The sequence below is a fragment of the Falco biarmicus genome, chromosome 3, assembly GCF_023638135.1.
Source record: "Falco biarmicus isolate bFalBia1 chromosome 3, bFalBia1.pri, whole genome shotgun sequence".
Lineage (NCBI taxonomy): Eukaryota > Metazoa > Chordata > Aves > Falconiformes > Falconidae > Falco > Falco biarmicus.
Window position 1 is genome coordinate 103,398,413 of NC_079290.1, and position 23,535 is coordinate 103,421,947.

General features: G+C 41.7%; 1 protein-coding gene across 5 annotated transcripts in view; it reads right to left on the minus strand.

The window, feature by feature from the left end:
• The window catches only part of LOC130146301 (collagen alpha-1(XV) chain-like), a 129,506-nt gene that overhangs the window by 34,046 nt on the left and 71,925 nt on the right, over positions 1-23,535 (minus strand). For all 5 annotated transcript variants that reach the window (XM_056332326.1, XM_056332323.1, XM_056332325.1 and 2 more), the window contains exons 18-26: positions 21,114-21,149; positions 17,320-17,382; positions 16,403-16,438; positions 16,226-16,309; positions 9,787-9,852; positions 8,798-8,833; positions 7,155-7,217; positions 5,063-5,140; positions 4,911-4,946 (exon numbers count right to left, since the gene is read on the minus strand). In XM_056332326.1, the coding sequence (XP_056188301.1) occupies positions 4,911-4,946; positions 5,063-5,140; positions 7,155-7,217; positions 8,798-8,833; positions 9,787-9,852; positions 16,226-16,309; positions 16,403-16,438; positions 17,320-17,382; positions 21,114-21,149 (498 nt within the window). The remainder of the gene's footprint in view (positions 1-4,910; positions 4,947-5,062; positions 5,141-7,154; positions 7,218-8,797; positions 8,834-9,786; positions 9,853-16,225; positions 16,310-16,402; positions 16,439-17,319; positions 17,383-21,113; positions 21,150-23,535) is intronic.

Below are 23,535 nucleotides of genomic sequence, written 5' to 3' on the forward strand. Positions count from 1 at the left end.
CGCAGCAGGACTCTACGCTAAATTCCTCTCTGTGAGGGGGGGGGGGCACTATGGAAGGCCGTGACGAGTAAATCGCAGCAGGGCTTCTCTGCGCTGATATCCTTCTGTGAAAGGGGAGAGCTCTGAGAAGACCACGATGGAATTAGACGCGGCAATTAAACTGTTAACTGGCATCCTCCTTAAGAGAGGGGAGGGTGTTACAGAGACAAAAGTGGAGACCTTAGTTCGCTGGGCATGAAAAAAGAATAAGATCCCTGAGCCTGCGTTATTGTTTAGTATTGCAGAATGGAGAGAAGTGGGAAATTGCCTCTGGGGTGGCAGTCGATAGTTAACACTCTGGAAATTATGAAAGCAAAAAAAAAAAAAAAAGTAGCAGTGGCAGCCATAGAAGCGTTGGGGAGAGATGTGTAGAAAAGCCGGTGGAGCAGAAGGGTGATTCACCTAAGCCTTCTCTCTTGGTTACACTTTTCGGAGTTGGGCATACTCGTCCTATGAAGGGTATGTCCGCCCCTGCGTGTTCGACAGTGCCGGAGCTTTTAGATAAGACAGCAGACAAACCAAAAGTTCTTCCTCATCCTGAAACATCATTGGACAGGTTTGAGGAAGAAGGCGGGGAGAAACCTTGTGATAACAATACAGAGAAATCCTTACAGGAGGTAATAGATAAATTAAGAAACCTGGTAAAGCGAGTTAAAATGAACCTGCCTACTACTTCAATACCTGTAATTCCTCCAGTTAGCCCAACTACCCCACCAACGCTGAACTCAAGAAAAGATCCAATTCTACAGTGTTGGTCTGGTGTTACTCGTGATGCTGTTTTGGAGGGAGAATGGCAGGTGACCAGCTCGTTATCTTGTCCAGTACTGATTAATAATCTTGATGCACATAACTGGGACATGATTTATGGAAGGTTAATGATCAGATTTTAGTGACGGGAGTGTTGCAACCTGCTCTTCCACCTTTTATGATGATCCCACAGATCTGGCAAATTGTTGTGATGGACTTGAAAGACTGTTCTGTCTTTTTCACGATTCCCTTACACCCTGATGACACACAAAGAGACTCAGTAATAATGATTTGCAACCGTTCCGATCCTGGTTGCATGGCACCGAAGCCAACAGTCCTCAAACTTGTTCACCAGAACAGCGGGCTGCCCTGAAAGTTGTGTCCCGCAAGATTCAGACTGGCTGGTGTGGTCACCGAATGGCAAATCATCAGTTATCTTTTTTGGTTTGTAACGTTGCCACTTCACCTTTTGCCCTTATTTTGCAAAGGCAAAAGAAAAAGGGGGAAAATACGGTGATCATTTTAGAGTGGTTGTTTTTGCCATTGCAACCCAGACATCGTATTTTAAGTCGCCCTGAAGCAGTAGCGGCCTTGGTGAGAAAAAGAAGAGACAGGATTGTTGAAACTGATGGGACTGAACCAGCAGATATCAGTATTCCAGTCCGTGGTGATGATTATGAATGGCTTCTGAGACATTCAACAGCCATACAGGAAGCCTTGATGGGCTATACAGGTGTTGTACACAACAACCAGCCAAAAGGACCTCTCTGGAAGATGATAGAACATTATCAGTGGATTGCGAGACCGTTACACTCAAAAAGACCAGCTGACAGGCCAACAGTGTTTACAGATGCAGGACAAAAGATGAAGAAGGCTGCGTGTGTTTGGCAATCCAATAATCAGTGGCAGAAACACGTGATCACCGGTGAACCACGGGTCAACCTTCAAACCTTAGAACTGAAAGCAGTTGTTGAAAGGGCAAACTGTACCCTGAAGGATTATCTTCAGAGACAGAAAGTATCGCAGGACATAGACATAACTAAACGGTTGACTAAGGTGTTGTTTACCTTAAACTCTCTCTCCCTTACGGAGGATAGAGAGGGACCACCTGTTGTTATACATCACCAAACAGCACGAGGGAACCAAACAACTACAGGTCCTGGTTTGAATGTTCTGTATAAAAATATGGCTTGAGGTGTATGGGAAGGACCTAATCCAGTGTTATTTATCGGTAGAGGTTATTTTTGTATCTCCACAGATAAAGGACCTATATGGGTCCCTAGCAAGTTTGTGCGACCTGTATGTCAAGATCAGAAGACAGAAGAGAAGACTCAGAGCGAGCAGACAGAATAAACTGTCTATGTTGTAAGGGATGTAACCCGTGGGTATTGTGCCGATGTATGCTATGTGGGGTAAAACGGTTCTGTAAGCCAAAGCTTAAATGTAAATGCTGTAAAGAGTGTATGTGTTTGATTAGTAACTGGGCATGAAACAAGAGAAAGCATACGACTAGTGTAATACCATGCTGATTGGAGACAGTATACATCATCAGAATCTGTGAAAGCACAGAGTTTTGGGGTGGAATTAAAAAAAAAAAAAGGTGGAAATTGTAGGACTAAACATGTTTAAGTGGTGGACTTGGTTTACGGTCTTTATGAATTTTTTACCCATTGGCCAAAGTATTTTTGACATCTTGCCTAGAACAAACATATGGGTGACATGGGCAAATATCATGGGGGTAACAGACTTTTGTTTACGTTTGCAGCAAGCAGACAACCCCTTCAGAACTTGTTTAATTGGTATTCCCCTGCAAGAGAGTGAAACAAATTTTGATGGTTTTTTGAAATGTTAAAACAGTGGATCTGACTTCCAATCAGAATGGTACACATATGAGTCCGAACGGGCAATTTGTTTGGCCTTCTATGCGTAATGCAGCGTGGCAGAAAATGGTTATTGAGAATTTGAATCGACCATATCATTTGCCATTGCAGGAGTTAGACCTATTAGGTAGCATTACGCCCGTTAAATACGTTAATGTGACTGCAACGGGAATGCCAGAATGCGAGGACACGGTACCACCACTTCAAGCTCTAAATGGCACTGGAGTAATTTGGTTTGGTGAACCGTGGCGACTGTGCCTAGCACGTCAGGGTGAATGGGAGTTCGATACAAGGTTTCAAAATTTAACCGGTTCACCTAATTGGGGTGAACTGAAAGCTGGAGGCTTACATGTAAATGTATCAGGGGGCTATCAGTTGCCACGGGGAGTCTTTTTGATGTGTGGAGACAGAGCATGGCCAGGGATTCCTTTGAATCCTGTCGGTGGACCATGTTATTTAGGGCGTTTAACTTTGTTTGCTCCACGTATGAAAGACTTATTGAAAATGACTCCACAATTTCATAGATCACGGAGGGCACTGCGCACCTTTGATGAAACATGTAATGACCGAGTCGATCTGCAGTCTGCAACAACAAATGTCTTAGCCTCCATATTTATGCCAGGAGTAATGACTGCATTAAACGCTAAGAATATACGAAGGTTAGCGTGTTGGGGAGAGAAGCAATTTAATCTTACATCACAGATTTTAAGTTATCGCTTGACATAGTGTTAGGCATGCTACATTACAAAATAGAGCTGCAGTAGATTTTTTGTTATTAGCACATGGACACGGTTGTGAGGATTTTGAAGGGATGTGTTGTGTGAACCTTTCCAATCATTCCATATCTATCCACAAGAAGTTGTCACAACTGCAGGGAAACATGAATCATATTCTTGTTGATGATAATCCCTTTGATGAATGGTTGAGAGGATTGGGCATAACAGGTTGGTTAAAGACGTTATTGATGGAAGGAATACACTTTGTTGTAATCATTACTGTAATGCTTTTAGTTTTTAGCTGTGTTTTTTCTTGTTTAAAGAGAGTAGTTTTTAACATAACCAACCAGGCCTGGCTTGTGCAAAAGAAAAAAGGGGGAATTGCAGAAGAATGGCTGCAGAAGCGTGGCCTTAGAATCTCTGAAGATCTGCACAATCCAGGCCTGGTATTAGAATAGGCCTGTAATCAGAATTGTACTGAAGTTGCTGTGCTGAAGTTAACAAGAAAGGCAGCCTTGAGCTATTCTTCAATCCTGAGACCAAGTAATTATGTTGTGCCAACAGGCCGTGGCTGTAACAAGCTACAGCTGCTGGGAAAGCAGGTGCAGGGCCAAGCAAGATAGGGACCGGTATGGGAATATAGGGAGTAACAAACTACAAGGCTGAAGCACAGCAACACAATTAGCTACATGGATAGAATGCTTATTTTAGTCATGATAATTAGGGGTGTGAGAACCATGCGCGTTGAGAGACTACTAACCAATTATATTTCTGCTTTATGAATATGCATGTGTATCGGTTCTATGTAAGTAGTGTTAGAAACTAATAAAGCTGAGCAAGATGCATAACTCATATTGAGCATCTTCTTGACTCCGGCGAGCCCTTCTTCCAACAGGAAGGGACCTTTAGAGATCATCTAGTACAACCCTTTGCTCAAAGCGAAACAAACTTCCAAATCAGGTCATGCCGCCAGCATCTTGTTCCACAATCTGCCATCTCTCTGAGCACCTGTTTCTGGGTTTAACCACTTTTATTGTGAACTTTTTTCTTTACATCCAATTGGAATTTCCCTTGCTGGAACTCGTGATCATTGCACTTGTCTTTTTCCTGGGCACCTCTGAGAAGGACCTGACTTAATCTATTCTATAACTCCCTTTCAGGCAGCAGCAGGGAGCAATTAGAGCTCCTCTCAGCCTTTTATCTTCAGGGATAAACAAAACCAGTTCACTCAGACTCATAAGTTATGTAAATTTCTAGCTCTGATATTTCACTGTCTGTTTAGATAGTAACAGATACATTTGTGCTACCAGAATTTAAATCCTGATCAAGTCAGTAGGTTGCAGCACCACATATTTAACAACCACATTATTTTCTGAAGGGCATTGATCATCCTGAAGCATGAATACTCCTTATCATCCCTACTTTGAAGGAATGAAAATCTAAACCAAACTACCTTTACATTTACAATTATCTGCAACACCAAAGCAAAATAAAAAAAAGAATCCACTCATCTTTGGAAATGTCTCACCATTGGTCCCACTGGTCCCACCACTCCAGCTTCACCCTGTTGAGGACAGACACGCATAGAGCAATGATGAGAACTTCTGCAATATCTAGCAGAGGTGGGTAGTAACAAGGTCACCAAACATTCTGGAGGAACACAACAGCTTATTAGCTCACCTTCTCCCCTTTTCTTCCTAATAGTTCAGTTAAAGATCCATCAGCAGTGATGATAGCTCCTGGTTCTCCCTTTTCACCCTGCAATTGTAAAAGTAATTTTATGGTGTTTACAAAGCATTTCTCAATGAATCAGAAGAAGAGGAAGCAGCATTACTGCTATTTGAAGCATGACATATTAGTCATACTGTGATATTAAACATGAAGTGGTATCAATGTAAGCTGAAGCTTGATTCTGGGGAAGAAAAGGGCTGATCTTTCTTAAATCATAATGAAGTACACTAAAAATATCCTGCTTCTGTAAATCTCCCTGAGATTAATAAGTAATTATTTTTTTTAAAAAAAAGACTTTTAATTGCTCTGCATAAAGTAACTATGTGAAATATGCTGTATTCACAAGAGATCTCTGCCAAAGGTGGACAGGCAACTGGTGTCTTCTTGTGTACCATCAGCTTAGATACTGGTCAGGAAATCCTGCTGGAAACGTAAAAACTTGACAGAACACTAAATGTCCTGATTTTTCTACCAGGAAAGCATGAATCGTTCTCTCTCTATGTCTGGCATGATCCAGCCTCATTACCTTTAATGCAGGCCAATTCCCAGCATTCAAATTATGACCCTCTGCATTCCAGTTCTTCAAGGGGTAATTCCATTGAATAATGGCACCACAACCAGGAATATCATTCCCCGAGTGCTGGCACATGGTTCCCACTCTGGATCTTTCAGCTGTAACATTCCTCCTAGCTCAGGCAGCTTAGTACAATAGCTTTCCCAAGATCTCTAATGGAAGAAATATGGCTTGAAATGAACAACTGCACTGCTGATTAAAGTGATGGTCCAGGTCAGAGCACCACCACTGAGCAGGAAGTGCTGTAACTCTGCAGGTTCTTAAATCTTTGGAGGATACTTTGGGGTCTCCCTAAGGCTTGACTTCTCTGACTATCTTCCATGAGATTTTATGGACCAGAGGCTGCAACAGAACCATCTCATGATTCTTAAAGCAAAATGATCCTAGGTGTCTATGCAGCTTCATTGTGGTTGCCAACGTCATCACTCATGAGCATAATCTGGTGTTTGTGCCTCAGAAATAACCTCAGAAAAATCACTGTTGCTGGTGAGTACAGAATATAATGTATTCAAAGTTTTGAGTTCCTTCCAGTGAGGACAGCGGAAGCCACCTCCCTCAGTAAACACTCTTACCCACCCACCCACCCCACCTCAAATCAGAAACAATCCAACTGGTTTTAAGGTTGAGCTTGATCATTTTATGGGCTCAATGAAAGAACAGGAATCCTTATGACAAAAAGGGACCAGTATTTCCAGCCTGACATGTTTCTGTCTGAGCAATGAAGATGCTGTTCATCTACAATCCCATTTCAAACTATAATTGACCATTTCCAAGCCTTCCTATTGCTTTTGAGAAAGTGAGGTCAGCTACTTACAAAGAATAAGCAAGAAGTGGTTTTGGTTTTCTTTTTGTTATAACTAAGATCGTAATAACTTAGATGTTCCTCTCCCCTGCTTCCTGCAGGTGGGTGAGAAAGGGCAGAAAACCAGAAAAAGAGCTGCAACATTTACAAAATAGCCATCAGTCCTTAGTCTCCTCTCAACAGCAATACTGTTGTGCAGCAATAAGAGAAGGGATTCTAAGCACTACCCAAGTCTTAAACTTTATTTGGGAATGGAAAACTGCAGTTTTCATTCTGTAGACAAAGTCCTCTGTGCCAAAGAAGGAAGAAAAGATGAATCATGGTTTTTATTTGGCCTTTTGGTTAGGATCCCAGGGTGTCAGCACAGACTATCAACTTGCAAGAAGAGGCCACCTCGTGTTTAATGTTCATGCAAACTTACTCTGCCAAGCGCATACTGCACTGCAGAATTTCAGCACAGGGGCAGGAATGTTAGCTCTCAGTGGCATTATATCAAGGTATTTTGTTTAGCACTCTTCCAATTTCCACTTGGTAAATATTTCACATGTACTTATTAACATCCCAACCCCTAGTAAAATTAGAATTATTAACATTTTAATGCTGCTAAGTATCTGTCATCTAATACATTTTGCAGCATGTACTCTTCCCTTCACATTTTCTCTTACCCGTTGTCCTTTGGGTCCTTGTGATCCAGGCAAACCAGTATCACCTTTGGGTCCCCGAGGGCCCTAGGCAAAAAACAAGTACATAAATCCATGGTGAGATCTGCTATGAATGTGGAGCTGGCCATTTTACCAAGTGTCATTTTCAATAACTGGAAAATTTGAACTTGAATCACTCTGGTTGCAATCTAAGAATTCTAACAGGACTAAATTGCTGCCTGAATCAAAGTATTCCCTAAAACAAATTTCATATAAGGAGAATGTGTTAAAAAGAACAAAACAAAAAAACTCTGATGTCTGTCATAGTGTAGATGATATATACATTCACAAAGAGAAATATGCAAACAATAATAATAGTGGAAATTCATCCCAAAATTCTCTATTTCCTCCCTACTCTATTCTCTCTTCCTCCACGATGATTCAGCCAGACTGATTTTCAACAGAATTTCTGAAGCTATATTTTTAACAGTACTTAAAAAAATATCATTATCTGAAATAGAGATTGCATGTTTGAAAATAAGATAATTTCTGCATCTGTTTTATGGTGAAAGCATTCGACTCAGATCAGATTTTGTTTCATGATCTTCCATTATAAGTGCATTCAGAAGCATTTTTTTTACCCACCAAGAACTAAATTAAAGCCTACATTTCTGCACTAGTGAAGAGGTAAAGAAAAAGACCTGAAATAAGGAAAAGAATGGTATTTTTATGTCTGTAGAAATTCTGTAAATGGCAGAGAGACTAAGAATTCATTGTGTAACTTTATAAATGTTAATAGCTCTTTTTTCAAACTAAAAGTCTTTTTAGGTAGGTTTTTTCCCCTTTCTTTGGCTTTCTGTGCAGTCCACAATACCCAGGACTTAGTAAACAACCTTCCATAGAATTCTGGGCAATTTTCCAGCTTTTTGGCAACATCATTTTTCAGTTTTCTCTTCAGTTATTCTCAGGCAATAGACAAAGGATCCTGAGACTGTATGTACACATCTGAACTGTAAAACAATCATAACAAGGGAAAATAATTCTATAACATTATATAGAATAAAAAAATAATAGTATAAACAATACTGTCTGAAGTCACAAGTCAGATAGTGTTTATATGTTGTGGCAGTCTTAGCACAAGGCACTTAAACGGGTCATAGTATAAGGCACCTTTTGATACTACGGCTGTGCAATGCTTACATGGTGGCACTTGTCTGTTAGTATAAAAATAATGCTTCCTAAAGGATAAAATCAAAAGGGTACACCTTACAGGGCTTTATTGTACTTTTGTAGTGGTGACAATAAAAGCCTAAAGAATAATACAATTGCACATACATATGAAGATAACTCCCAGAAGACCATTTGTTCCATTTGTTTCTCCTAAATGGCACAGGTCTTTTCCTCAGGTAGTCGTTTTTCATCAACTACATTTAGATTTAAACTACAGAACTGATTCCAAGATAAGCAGAAATATGAGATGTGCATATCATGGCATACTTCATTTCCAGCAGAGTTAATTTCTGCCGTAGCTGTTGATTCCAGCAAGACCTACAGTCTCCCATATGAAAATGTATTAGACTTTGTGTAAATTCTGTACAATATAAGATTTTAAAATATTAAATTATATTGAAAAATACTTAGTTAAATCCAAGGAACATAATACTTACAGGAAATCCTGGTAGACCTGGCTTGCCATCTGGCCCCTACAAAATGCAAAAAACCCCACTCCCTTAAAAAAACACATTACAGACTTGCAAAACAGAGCATGCATCCCTTCTTCCCCATTCACTGACAGATATCGTAAACACTTATTTTGGGACAGTTGTATTAATAAAAAAACATGGGTTTTTTTCAAACTATGGCTATGTAGAGTGAAATTCTGCTATCAGGTACACACATTCTGGTCTTCCTGGTTTCATCAGGCATTGAATGTGAGGGAGAGAACTGTGCTCACAAACAAGAAAACAGGTAAAATACACAAACAACAGTCCACAAATGAAACTAGCTCTGAAGCCAGATGCTGTGTTTGGGGGGGATTAAAATTTTACAAAGTGCAATATATTGTAGACTTTCAGGCAAGTTTGAATAGACTCCACAGCCTGGAAAAGGCAGATTTCTCTTTGGATCCAGTCCTAGGAATTTGAAATCATTACCAAGAATCATTTAGAATTTCAAATATTTAATTGAATTTTCAACATTTAACTGAAGTTTCACATCTGTTGCTCTCAGAATTTCCAGCTTTTCATCCACAGCTATAATTGATGTGAGAATAGTGTTCCTAGTTGTAGTCTCAAGCAGAACTGAGCAAAATACTTTATCCCAACATTTTACCATTTGAAAAACAACAATAGAAAAAAATGGAATACATGCTATTTAAATCTTGGTCCCTATTTTTGCATCAGTTCCACATTTCTGTCATTCAAAGCATATAGCTCAGATTCAAAGCTAAGCCAGTTCCTTTCTTCCAAACATATGCGTAAAAGCAATTAATTCACACAGAACTCAGTTCTGCCCTGAAGTGCTTCCACAGAGCTTTGTGCTGAAGTTAGTAGGCACACAATTCTAAAGCACAGGAAACTCAGCTCTAGCTGATACTCAAAAGGAGACACAGAAGATAGATCAAATCTGAAGACATAATAAAGCAGCATATACTCACTGGAGGCCCAAGCAGTCCTTTAATTCCAGTAAAGTTAAAAATTCCCTCTGTATCATTGAGCAGTAGCTAAAAAAGTGGTTAAGGAATGGGTTATTTCAAATACCAAATTAATTATCTAGGGCACACATACAATTTTAGGAATGTATAGACAGTTAAAGCATCTCTTTGTAACTATGGGGAGAAAAACACAAATAAGGCCATAGCGAAGGCTCCCTACTTCTAGTTTTTGTTATACATTTGGAATAACAAAACCTAGAATTCGTTTTACATTTATTATGTAAGGATCTTGTAATGCTTTCAAAACTTTAATTAACTAAATTTCATTTTTAATTTGAAAACTATGACACCAAATGTTGCAGCCTGAAGTCATTTCTCCTCAGTAAGATAAAGATCAAAATGAAGGTTTTATATTCCAATATGTCACTGGCATTCTAAGATGGTGAATCTGACCACACTCATCCTGTTGTAGAGTTGAAGTTGTAATTATGTTCTGGACGTGTCTGCATCACACTATGCAGCGCTGCCTTGCAGTGATTCCTAAGTTAGTTCTGATCATGCTGCTGTGCCTGCAGTCAGTGGAACTGGCTGGGACCCCCTAAACAGTATAGTCACTTGCATGTGGAGCAGCACCTAAGCTAATCAGCTCCCAGGCTCAAGAAGCCTGAACCAAGCAGTGCAATAGCAATGCTGCTGTACTGCCTCCTAGCCTGAATTAGTGACCTCAGCATTTCCTTGGGCATCTCTGCATAATTTGATCACAGAATCAGAATAATGAAGGTAGACAGGGACCTGTGGACATAATCTGGTCCAACGCCCTCCTCAGTGCAGGTCTAATTGGATCAGGTCACTCAGGGACTTGTCCAGTTAAGTCCTGAACACCTCTAAGGATGGGAATGCCACAATTGCTCTGGACAACTGGTTCCCCTATTTGAGCATCATCAGGGTACAAAGTTTTTGCCTATATCTAATCAAAATTTCCCATGTTCCAACTTGTGTTTGTTACAACTTATATACTGCCATACACCTCCAAGAGGAGGGTGCCTCCATCTTCTGTGTATCCTCTGGTTAGGTAGTTGTAGACAGCAACAGTCTCTCCTTAGGCTTCTTTCCTCCAGGCTGAGCAGACCCAGTTCCCTCAGTGCTCCAGTCACACGGCCATCTTGGCAGGCCTGGCTCCATTACATCAATATCCTTCTTGTAGTGGGAACCTCACAGCCGGACACAGTACTCCAGAACCAATCACAGGAATGCCAAGCGCAACTGTCAGTTAAGCCAATTTGCCACCTATTTTATCATTTGCTTATCCACCTCATAGGTCACCAGCTTGGTGATAGCAAGACTATGGAAGACTTCATCAGAAGCCCTGCTAAGGTCAGGGTGTACAACACCCAGTGACCATCCCTGGTTCACAGACAAGCAATCATTTCAGCCAGGAATGAATTGCTTTAGTAAATCCATGTTGGCTGTTCCCAGTCAGATTCTTGTCCTGGTGTTATGATTAGGCTTTCACTTTGGTTTCATTTTGATCCGTTATTGGAACGGATGTTCCCAATACTATATCACATAGTCATGTGTTAGAGTTCAGGACAGACAATATGTAAGTTCTTGGTCCACGTAATTGTTGTAGGTGAAAAGAGATCCTTAATCAGTTTGTCATTTTTTTCATTTCTTTCACTCCAACAGTCCCATTTTGTGTGAAAGTTTAGCTTTGTTTTGGATTCAGAAATGTGTGCAGAACCTCATTACAGCCTTGAACTAGTCCACTTGTTTAGCAGGCAAGCCATTTCAATATAAGGCTCTATGTACAACAGTATATTCCCATTCAATGTGACGAAAATCTTCTGAATTTCACAAGACTAGGGCAGGGCATGCCTTCAGGTGCCGGGGATTCACTTAACACATGAATAAGCACTTTGTCACTGAGGTATTGTGAAATCTGAATGCCTCTTCTGCAGATGTGCATGTGCAGATCAATGCTATCAGATCACAATCTTTTGCAACATTTGTCAATAATACAGCATACAAGAACTAAGTTTGAAGCTACTCCTACTTTGAATAGGAGGTTTGACCATATGGCCTCCAGAGGTCACTTCCAATTACGAGTCTCTGATTATTATTTTTCTAATCTAGTGTAGAGGAATTATAGAGGACTGTATGAAAAAATTATTTGTAAAAAGGTTGTAATAATTGTTAAAAACATAAGGTATGAAATGTTAAAAAAAAAAGAAGGGGGAATTGTAGAGGAATGAAGCTGTGTTAATTAGCATTGATAATATACAACTGTGGGTTGGCTTCAGGGGCGGCAGGTTGGCCGATGTAGATAAGGTGCAGCTGTGGCTGGTTCTGTTAAGTGGTTGAGAGCCAATGAAGAGAGAGCAGCCGAGGAAGAAGAAGCAAGAGAAGAAAGAGTGGGTTCTGGATGAGGTGAGGGCAAGGCAGTGGAGGGACTGGCATGAAGAGTGTGTTGGTATGAGGTGGTAAAAGATCTTGTTGCAGCTTGATAGTTTGGATAGTGCTGGACAATCTGGGATGTGAAGGAGGACACAAAAAAGAACAGACCTGCTTGGTCACATCAGATATCCTATCTATGCCATCTGATTGTGGCAGTGTATGGTCAACTTTCTGTACTTTGGGGTCATGTTGGCACCATGATTCACGCAGCTAAAGCCTTTTACTTTTACTGGGTGCTGCTCCCTGTCCTTGTGTTCTACAAAAACCACTGGAAAAATGTCAAATTAAAAGGGAGTTTAATTGCTGCAGGCAGCACTCCATCTCCCACCCTCTGTGAGCTCACTCTGCTGCATTGCTCCAGGGCTAGCGTGATGCCATTGGTCCCACTGTATTCCCAGCTCTGTATGGGCTGTTACTTTAATGACAGTAATAAAAGAGTGCTGCTGCTGCAATTGCTCTGCTTTATCTACAGCTGGTGGAAGAAATCCAGGAGCCCTGGGTTTACACTGTCTTTGCATTGTGGAATTACTCAGTATTCATTCTTTTTGGGCTCAATCCAAACTGTACTGAAGTCAGTGGAAAGAATCCCAAAGGCTTTGCTGAGCTTGGGACCAACACTTTGTATATTTTATAAACAGAGTTTAGCTACAAATGGAAATTGTGGTTGGAAGTCAGAAAACTGTAGAGAGTGCTGAAAAAGATATGAAAATAGAAGGTACAAGGATGATGAGAAGAGAAAAAGATTGCACTCTTCACAGCCTGCTCCAGGTATATATTTATCTTCCTTTCTGGATGTGCAAGCAGCTTTAATAGCAACAACCCAGCAATGCAGTTTTTTAACATATCAAATCAGTTCAGAAAGTGCTGACCACGAAGTAAGGACAATGTTGTTTTTCATATTTTCTTCACGGCTATGAAGAGGGAGAAACCATAGGTTTTAGCATGCTTGCCTGGGTTGGATTCTAAATAAACCTTCAGCTTCATATTCAAATGGCATGAATACACCCTTATTAGGACTACAGAAAGAACATAGGAAACAATCTTTTGACATTTCCTTTAGACCCCCAACATTAATCTTTCTCCAGGACTTTCATTCAGGTTTTGTACCTAAACTATGGAGGAAAAATGGTGGCAATAGGTAATTGTTTAAAAGTTTTAAATTTAAATACAGTAAGATTTCTGTACTGTATCAAACTGAATTGGTGAGATAAAAATCATAGCAACAATTAATATGGTTTACTGGTTATCGTGATACCGTGCATGAAAATGCACTAAGTATCAGAGATTATGCTCCAAAAAAGCAAATTAGCCCATATGGGATGAGGAATATTGTATTTTGGAATATCCAGCAGCAGCAAACTGAGGGACATTGGTTTTTAAACAGGACAGCTCAGAGCTGACTTCCCAACCAAGAGCAGGAGGCAAGAGAAGAGACAAAAAGGACTGCAAGCCTCTGAGACCCACGGTGTTGGTAGGTACTGGAAAAACCTGAAAATGACAAGGTTCCACTGCAGACCTCACTTTTATCTTACCATGTCTTTTCACAGTGTTGGGAGCAGTTCCTGAAGGGATCATATCCCCTCAGTTCACCTAGGGACCAGGTTAAATGAGGAGGAAACTAAGTTCCCCTTCCCAGTGCAGCTCAATCAATATGCTTTTGGCCAGATACCGGTGAGGCCTGACAGCAGTCCAATGTCAGACCTTAATATTTCAACAATAGTGAAACTGCACCAGCTCTTTAATTTGTTTTAATTTGATCAAGCAGCCTGAAATCTGTTTAGTTGTAGTCACACAGCCCTTCGTAAGAAAACTTCCAACTTTGATAGCTCAGTCCATCAGACTTCTGTAGCCCAAGAAGCATTGCTGTCTCTGGCTACACAACAGTTAAATGAGTGAACCAACAGACCCTGACCCGGGGAGCAATCTCTCTAGCTGCCCTGTGGTTCATGTAGATCACTTAATTGATCTCTGCTGCTCTACCCAGGTCAAGCCAATATCCACATTACAACAGCTGGTACTGATATTTATTTTAGTTCCGTAATTCCAATTGCAATTGATACTTGCAGTAGTTCTTTTCCTATCTGAAGCTAACTACAGAAGTCAACAAAATGTATTTGGATAATTTAATCTTCTATCTCAGCAAATGTATAGTAATCAAAGGTCCCGCTCTCATACAAACATTTGTGAAGTAGGTAGAACTCAGTGTTACACATAATGACATATACTTACACGTGCACATGTTCAGTCAACTGTATCAAAATCCAGCATACCAAGTCCTCCGATAAATCATCTGATTAACAACACGGAGGATTTGAAGCACTTGAGGATATATGGCTCTTGCTGTTCCCCCTCCCCAAATATCTGTTTGTTACAAATGTACATAAAGCCCCATATACTATGCACCCAACTTCGTAAGAGAACTTGCTTCCTAAACTCCAAGGTGTTCAGAGAAGGAAATGGAGTTTTGTATGGGTTGTAATACACCTAACGCAATACAGCTTCTACCAGGCTTTAGTTCTGTAAAGCATGGTGAAAGTAGCTCATACAGTTCTGGAGAACTCAGAGGCTAGGTTTCTTCCCTTACATAGATGCGTGGGCATAGTAGGGAGCTATGCAGCCTCCAGCTAACTACTGTCATTAGTTTGCTGTTAGCTTCAATAATCTTTTTACATTTTTTATACATACTGTCCTCCCTCTGAGGCTCTCACAGTGTTTTGTCAAGTATTAATGAGCTAAGGAACAACACATTCAGGTTCATTAGTACTGCAAACAGAGCTGTTTAGTCACTGATGAGAGCTGAGGCCCCGCAGTGACACCATGAGGGCAGGGCTGTGAGAAAGAACATGATTTTTACATCAGCATTTCTGTCACAGTTATTGAGGAACTTCCCAGAAACACCAACAGAAAAATGATAAAGTGTAGAGCTGGTTAAAGTCCCACTTTGAGCAGGACTTTTAACTAGATGATCTTCAGACACCCCTTCCAACCAACATTTCTGTGAATCTGTAATTTTGCTCATCCAAGATCTTGGATCCTAAGATTCTGTGTGGATAATAAGTAAACTTAATTAAAATACCCAACTCTTTTGGGACTGTTTATGTGGGCTATGGGATGGCAATTTATGCTATATTTGCTATCAGTAGCAGAAGTGTTACTGAAAGCCTAGTTGGTTCAGTCAACAAAAAATGTTGTATGTAGCTCAGCTTTGTGTTAATGTTGGTGCCCAGCTACCCCAGCACAGATTTCTCACCTGGGCACTTTCTCTTCTTGCAACCACAAATCACTCCTTACTGCTGTTATGTGGTTTCTGTGGGTCTGGCTGTCTCAGGCACCTTCAGCTCTGAGAGGTGAAGAACTTCCTGTAGCCACTCACAGCTCCTCCAGATCTCAATGTCATATCAAGCCAACCACAAGGATTTGAAATGGAATTAATCCTAATGTCTAGCCTTCATACTGCTAACTAGTATTGTTTTTGCAAAGGCTGATGTAGAAAATATACATGCAGCTAAAGGATATTAGGCAGTTTTGCTGAGCTTCAAGTGTTTTACCCTTTGATACTTTGGGCTGTTGCTTCCACAACAGTCAGTGCTCTGGTTGGTATATTGGAGACCTGTCAGAAAATGCAACCTATCTCTCTCCTACATACTGCTGTGTCTTGGGTGCTTGCTTTGTTAAACATTCCCAGTTTTGTATTTCTCTGTTGATTTTTATTTCATGTTCACAACCTCTGCAGAATCACCTGGACAGCTTGTGAGTTCTCAGTGTGAGCCCATAATTCTTGTATATAAGCTCTTCACCCACTCTCCTCCCCATTTTGTCTTTTTTAAAAAAATCCATTTGATATAAAGACATATCGAGATTTTTTTGTTTTGAGGAGTAAACTTATGACCTGAACATCAACAGCAGCATTGCCAGTTTGTTAACGGCTTGTGCCTTCTTCTCTGTAAGATGGGTTACAAAGACTTTAATGCTTGACAAACACACTTACCTCAGGTATTGCTATGATTGGTCCTGGTGGTCCTGGTGGTCCTGGTGGTCCCACAATACTATTCCCGTTCTGTCCTGGTTCACCCTATGTCAAAAGCATTACAGGTGGAAAACCCATTTACTAAGTACTACATTTCACCCAGGTTCCCGAGAAAGAATGAAATCCACACAACCTCACCTGCAGTCCTGGGTCACCCTTCTCCCCTTTTGGACCCTGCATGTGATAAGACAAATGGGTGTAAGTGATTTAAAAGGTAAAATTTTGAAAATGGGCTTTCTCTAGCTTCACAGAAAGCACAACAGTAAAATGCAGGTACAGAATGATCAGTCCCAGCGCTTTCGAACCACGGGTGGGGCCATCTGCTTTGAGCTCAGACCCTCTGAGGATTTGAAGCCTGAAAGCATTTCCCAGCACACTTGACAGAGTTCACAGGTGACCAGCAGAACGGGCACACAGCATTTGATTAGTTGGGGATTAATTCAACAAGCCTTTCTTTCAGTGCACTGAGGTCAGCCATGCCTGGCTGCTCCTTCCTTTTCCAGCATTAGCTGTCCCTGGGATGGCCCAGTGGCCCCAGGCAGGGGAGCACAGGTGCGTTATACAGTCGGTTTTCGGGCAGGTTGTTTCCAGACTTGCTCAGCCCCTCAGCACAGCTCACTGTAGCAGGGAAGCAGACAGCTTCACTGCCACCAGTGAGAGGGAGGTGGCAGGGGACAAGCTGTGGGACTTCCCGGCCAAAGGGCTCTGCAGTCCTAGCAGCTCTTAAGCATCAGAAATACATTAAAATCACCTATGAGCCTGTTAGCTTCTCTTTTATTAAAAGCAGAGCTGATTTCTGAATAATTAAAAGCAAAAGGAGCATCAAAGAATTAGAACTAGCCTCTGGAGATGCCAGATGAGGGAGGCAAGGGCAAGGGACACCCTGCTCCCATGCTTGGTGTCTGAGGCAGCTGGTCTGGGTTAAGCAGGACAAACCCAGCCCCAGCTCTCCTGCACTGCTAGCCAGTACTGTTAGGGCTCCTGGTGACCCTTAAGCCCTAGGCTTGGGAGCCTGTGTGTGCTGGGTGATCACAGATGATGACAGCCCTACTCACCACATCTCCGGGTCGTCCAGCAATGCCAGGAAAGCCTGGTTTTCCATCTGTACCCGGCATTCCCTGCCACAACAAATACACTGTCATTCTCTCAAAAGTGTATCCAGTTGCATGCAAGCAGGAGGCTGCCGCTCTTGGGAGTGACACAGATGGCTCTGGATGGGCTGACCACAGGGCAGGTCTGTGGGGCCTCCGTGGAGTCAGCATCATCTCATCAGTCCTCTGCTCCCTCCACTCCTCCTACTCTTTCCCAATTCCAGAGCAGTTTTTTTAAAAAATGCAGCTTCAACCATTCTTCTCTGCTGCTCTCACCTCCACTTAGCAAAAGGTCGGTTTCTGTTGCTTTCCCCAGGTTATTTCCACCCTTCAGTTAAGTGACTCCCAGGCTGGAGGATGAGGAGGAAGAGGCATTGTATGCACATGGGATTTGGTATATGGGGCAAAAAGTTTGATAGCCCCTGCTTTAGTTTAATGCAAGACTGTATATTGCTGCTAAGAATCTGACAGTTACTCTATTCTATGGGGAAAACAGGTTTCACTCAGTAATGACAACGCAGTTCACCCAGAGGAAAATGGATAAAAGAAGACTAAATTCTTAAAGGACCAGATAAAGAGTGAACTGCATTTTTTGCAGCTCTTTTTCTCCTTGTCATATGAAAGTGCAAAGGAAATGACACAGAACAGCCTAACAATTCATTCAAGTGACAGATTAGCCCTGCTTTGGTTTAGTAGTGGGGCTATTTTTTGTTTGTTTGCTTGTTTGGTTAGTGGGGGTTTTGGTGGTTTTTCTTTTGTTGTTGTTGTTTGGGTTGGATTTTGGGGTTTTTTTTAGAAGAAGGCTGTTTTAGTTCTTGGTTTTTCTTCTGCTTCAAGAAAATATATTTGGGCTTTTACAGTACATAGTATCATGAAAATCTAGTAGACAGACAATTCCACTTAAAGGTCAGCTCAGTAGCTGTCAAAAAGATAAGTGTAAGCTATGTCTTGGAAAACAGACAAATGAGGAGGTGGGTGAAGGATATTGTAGAGGCTTCTAAAAGCAGAAAGTGGTTAAGGACTCACACTTCTAACAGAAGAAATAGCGACCATCAAATGCAAATAGCTGGAAGAGGTTCACGGGATGTATAATTAAATTGGCAGAGCACCTTGCACCAAGGTCTTGTAAATTGTAGAAGTTTGCATGAGTTCCAGGGGAGACATCAAGTTTACTTGAAGAGATCTAATTGTGGTTCAGACACCATTTCTAGCTGAGAAAGTCCCCGACTCATAAATTGCTGGAGTCTAAGAAGTCACTTAGGAGAACTATGATGCAATACTTGGCCTTTCATAAGGCCAAATTGCACCTAAGCATCTGCTCAAACTGTGCATGCTTCTGACATAGCTGGAGACAGGATGCTAGGATAGATGGATGTGACCCAAAAAAACCCACTGAGAATTATCTAATAGTCTACAGCAGTGTCTTGAAGAACGACAGAGTTTCAAAGCATCCAAAGTCAAATGGTCTTCCCTGCGGCATTTCTGGTGTGATAGAAGAAATCCAAATTAATAGTCTGTAGGACACAAAATTCCCTCTCTTCTTATGCCTTACTACAGAAGCACCAGCATAAAAGATTTAATGCGTCCACTTCATTAAGCAATATATTCTCACTGTTATTTCTATTTTTTGCTTTTGATCAGCAAAGCATGTGGTTCAGGAATAAACACTCCATTTGTCAAAATAACTTCTGAAGCACTCTGATTTTCATTTTATAGACGAGTGCAGGATAAAAGGTGTCTCTGAATGCTAATGGGACTTAGGCACCTAAGCAACTACTGGGATTTAGGCACCTACCTGACTAGTAAAAATGGTACTTGGGACTTAAGTCTCTTCAGTGCTTGTGAAAAATTATATGTTTCTATTTGGAGCAAATGTAATGGGGCAGAGGAAATAACCTTGGACCAACAGTATTTCTCAACAGTATACTGCCATTTCAGGCATGCTGGTACCTGCAGATCAGCCTTCTACCATTACAAATGCTGAATAATTTCACCAATTGATTCTCCAAATAAAATTTAATTTGGAAGAAAAGATCCAGGATAGATGTTTTACTGTAAAATGTATCCAGAGGCATTCTTATCTCTAACTCACTCCATATTTTAAGAATATAACTCATTGCTCAAATACAAGAGGACTAAGATCTTTTTGAATCTGAGGACTGAAGAGATAGATCGATTATTTTTAACTAGCACTGTAATAACTCCACTTACAATATATGCATGTGTTTGAAACGTATTCATCACATCAACAATAATTATTACTGGAACAAGGACCGCATAACAAAGCACTTGTATGCATAATAATTAAGAAAATAACACATAGTCTCAAACAGATTAAAAAGAAGAGTTAAACAACTGTCCCGTGCATCAATGCATCAGCTTTAATTATGCTGACAAATATCATGGCAACACTCAAAATATGTAGAGCAGATGGAATTTATGGCAAGCAGAGTCCTGCTACATTGTTGTTTTTTTTAAAATAAACAAGCAGATGCTGTTAGAAGACTGTGATAATACTCTCATAAATATTCAGCAAGCAGAAGGGTAGACTCATGATCGCTTTTATCTCGTTTCCTAGAGCAACTCTTGATTTCAGTGCTATGCCAAACGCAAGTGAAGCTTTTGGTTTTGTTTTACTTATTATTATTTTATTTTACTTTATTTCATTTAATTCTGTTTTATTTTATTGTATTTTATTCTATTTTATTTTATTCTATTCTATTTTATTTTATCCCATTTTCTACAAGTCGCAGCCCCGCCCTCTGCTGGCTTAGGCCTGCAAACGGCAGGAAAGTCAGCCGGGGCTGCGGGCAGCGGCACAGCTGCAGGCAGGAGCCCGAACCCGAGCGGACCGGGGTGGTGCCAGTGCCTCCGCCCCGCCCCCCGCCGCGCGAGGCAGCGCAGCCCCGGGCCCGGCCCGGGCTCACCCGGAGCCGCAGCAGCGCGGGGGGGGGGGGGGGGGGGGCAGGTCGCCGCCGGGGGCACAGGCGGCGCCCCCAGGGAAACCCCCTTTCCGAAGAGGAGAGCGAAGCAGGGAGCACGGCAGCCGCAGTGCCCGAACCTCCCTGGAGGCATTTAAAGCTCCGACAGACGAACGCATTGCTGATGCGGTCTGGGCCTGGCGGTAACGCCGCTTGGGGGGCGGTGCTGGGCTAGGTGACCTCTGGAGGTCCTTCCAGCCACCGCTTCTATAATCTTGCACCTCCCGAGCGGTCTGGAGGAGCCTGGCTGCCGGTGGTGAACAGGTTCTAGCACAGAAACAGGCGACAGCAGTAGTCTCTGTGCTGGGCACCGGGCTGGGGTCCCGCACGGCCCCCGAGCTCTCCGCGGGGCGCAGCCGGGACTGGGCGCAGACCGCAGACCGCAGACCGCAGACCGCAGACCCGTGCCGTGGGGAGGGCTCCGGGGGGCAGTGCGAGCCTCACCGGGAGAGGAAGGAGCTGGGGGGCATGTGGGACTTAGTTTTTTATATAAGCTTTGCTGATACTCTTTTTGTCCTGGCGAAAAGGTAGACGGTTGCACAAAGCACCATGGCGTCATGCACCTGGGGATTTAAAATACAATTTAAACCATATTTTAAACAGAAGTTACACTGGCTCCTGACAAACGCAATTCCACTGAGAAAGGGTTCTGATTTTTCCAGATAAGCCTCCCTGGGCTTTAATATGCTGACAGAGCAAGAAATATTCATTATTGACTGAGTGCATTAAGAGAAAGAAACAACTGAAGTTTTAGATCAAGTTAAATGAATTCCCCACCTTTGAACCTGGTGGACCAATGTTGCCTCTTTCCCCCTGAAACAGAGACACAGCAGGGCTCAAATATCAAACTGAACAGTCATTACAAGGATTTAAAACAAGTATGTTACTTTCCTTACAAAAAAGGGGACTGAATGGAGTAAAATGATTAGCAAAAACAGGGCATATTTTTGGTAAAGTGATGCTTAGCATGCATTTGTGAATTGGTTCTGTGGGCTTAACCTCCCACTTCCTACCCACACCTTAGAGTTTCTGGTCACCACACATAGTTTTTGCCAAGCATCTACCAAGCCACGTACCCGAACCTTCGTTTTGGTGTCTGAAACCAGCACATGGTAACATTCCCCAGATCTACCAATGCCAGAACAATCTTGTGCCTCCACAAATGACCCACCATCTTCCTTCAACACAGTTAACTCAGCTTCCCACAGACCACTGCTCTCCCCATCCACTCAGCCACAGAGCCATACCATGAGCAATGTACTGAGTACTGCACTGTTCCACCTTTGGGACTAATTCTGCACTACTCTGGCTCTGAGCAGACATGATTCCTTGATTTCATTATAGACTGAGAACATGCAATTTAGTTTATTTCATTTGAGATGGAGAATATAAACAGGCCATTGCCTTAAATGTTGTTTATGCTTATTGTCTTTTAGGAGTGCTTATACTCATGAATGCATGAATACTGTAGACTGGTTTTTACCGGAAACAGTTTTTCATGATAATAAAAGTGAGAGCAGAATTTGGATCTGTACTTACTTGCTAGGAAAGAGAGAAAACCTCAGTTACAGCAGGCCTTCTTTTCACAGATCTACTAGCTAGGATATTTGTAGGATGAAGGATGCATGAAACATAACTATACCTTAAACTCATGATGCATTAGCTCTTGGGTTTTGAAAGTGGGCGGTGGTTGTATTTTGCCACTGTTGCCTAGTGGAGTCATTTATAACCATGAAAAGTGGGTGTAAAATTCATTCCCATGAGAATGATAGTGTATTATAACCACTTTATATTAATTTTGCTCTAGTGTACCTGATTTTGTAAGATGTCAGGCAATAGTATGTTCCTTTCTCTGCCTTCGTGATCTTTGGGATGAATGACTTAAGATTAAACAACTAAACTCTTAGTGTAGGCGGCAGTGAAGCCTCTTGGCCAAGGTCTGTGACTATCTTTTCAGTCCCAGTCCAGTTCTTAAATGCTAGGAATCATGCTACCTCCATTTCAGAAATCTTTGTGAGACTTGTTTTCACAATATTTTAGAAACAAAATTTCTAATTAAGGGCAGAGAATAATTTTTTAACAAAAAAAATATGTATTTTTGGCATGGAAACTCAGCACCTACTCCTGTCCATAGAGCAGCATGATGTGAGAGCACATCTATTCTAGCCAGTCCTTTGCAGTATAGTTCACTAACACATGCTGTGCAACCACGTGATTTTTTCGCTGCCAAGGAATGTTGTCCTCCATCGTTAACAGCAGCAGTACCCAATGAAGGGCCTTTTTTCAGCCCTATAAGCTGAGCTCTACAGACTAGACGTAAGGGACTGGGCAGATCTTGGATTGCTGCTGTTCTCTGACACAGATGCATGCTGGAATGTGCTGGTCAGTGACCAGTGCTGTGTCTGTTTGAGTGTAAATTTTAGGAAAAGAGGATGGGGGCCCCCGCCTATTGGTTTCCATTTCCTGTTCTCTCAACGTTGCTGTCAGTTCCCAGGGCAATGAAGACTTCACATTTCTGCAACTCCACATTTAGGGAGCTTGAAAAGTGTTGTCATGCTGTACTATTAACCTGACTGGTACCTGAGTTTTACGCAGGAATAGAAAGAGCCTCCTCCTGCCTAAGGCCCCATTCTGCGAATCTGACCTTTCTTCCTATGGTTTTTCATCTCTCCGCTTCTTCCTCATGGGTTACTTAACCAACAGTGGCACCAAAGAGGTAAAATTCAGTCACCACTGAGCTCAAACCAAAACCAAGGCAAAGCAGTCATGACATCCCCCTTCTTCCCCCCAGCACCTCCCAGAATGTTTTCTTATCACTTTCTGGGATCATGCCTGAAGGCCTCTTCCTGCAGGTTTCTCTTTCAACAGCATACATGTAATCTCTTGGAAACCAGAGTCATGTATAAATGAGTAACAAACTACCAAATGTCCTAAAAAAATTAAACAAAAATGCCATGCTACACCAAGTGCCCTGGAATGTAATGGCCCAGCTGGAATTTAATAAATGTTACAGTGTGGATGTGAAATAACTCTATTAATAAACATTCTGGGTGGATACCCAGGGTAAATGGGAACAAAATTTGTCCTATCCTTAGTTGGTATGCAAATGTTAAACAAAAGCTGTTTTGTTAAGGCAAATGCTGGGAATATAGAAATAAAAAACATATGCCAAAGCAAAATAGGTTAGTTTTCAAGTGTT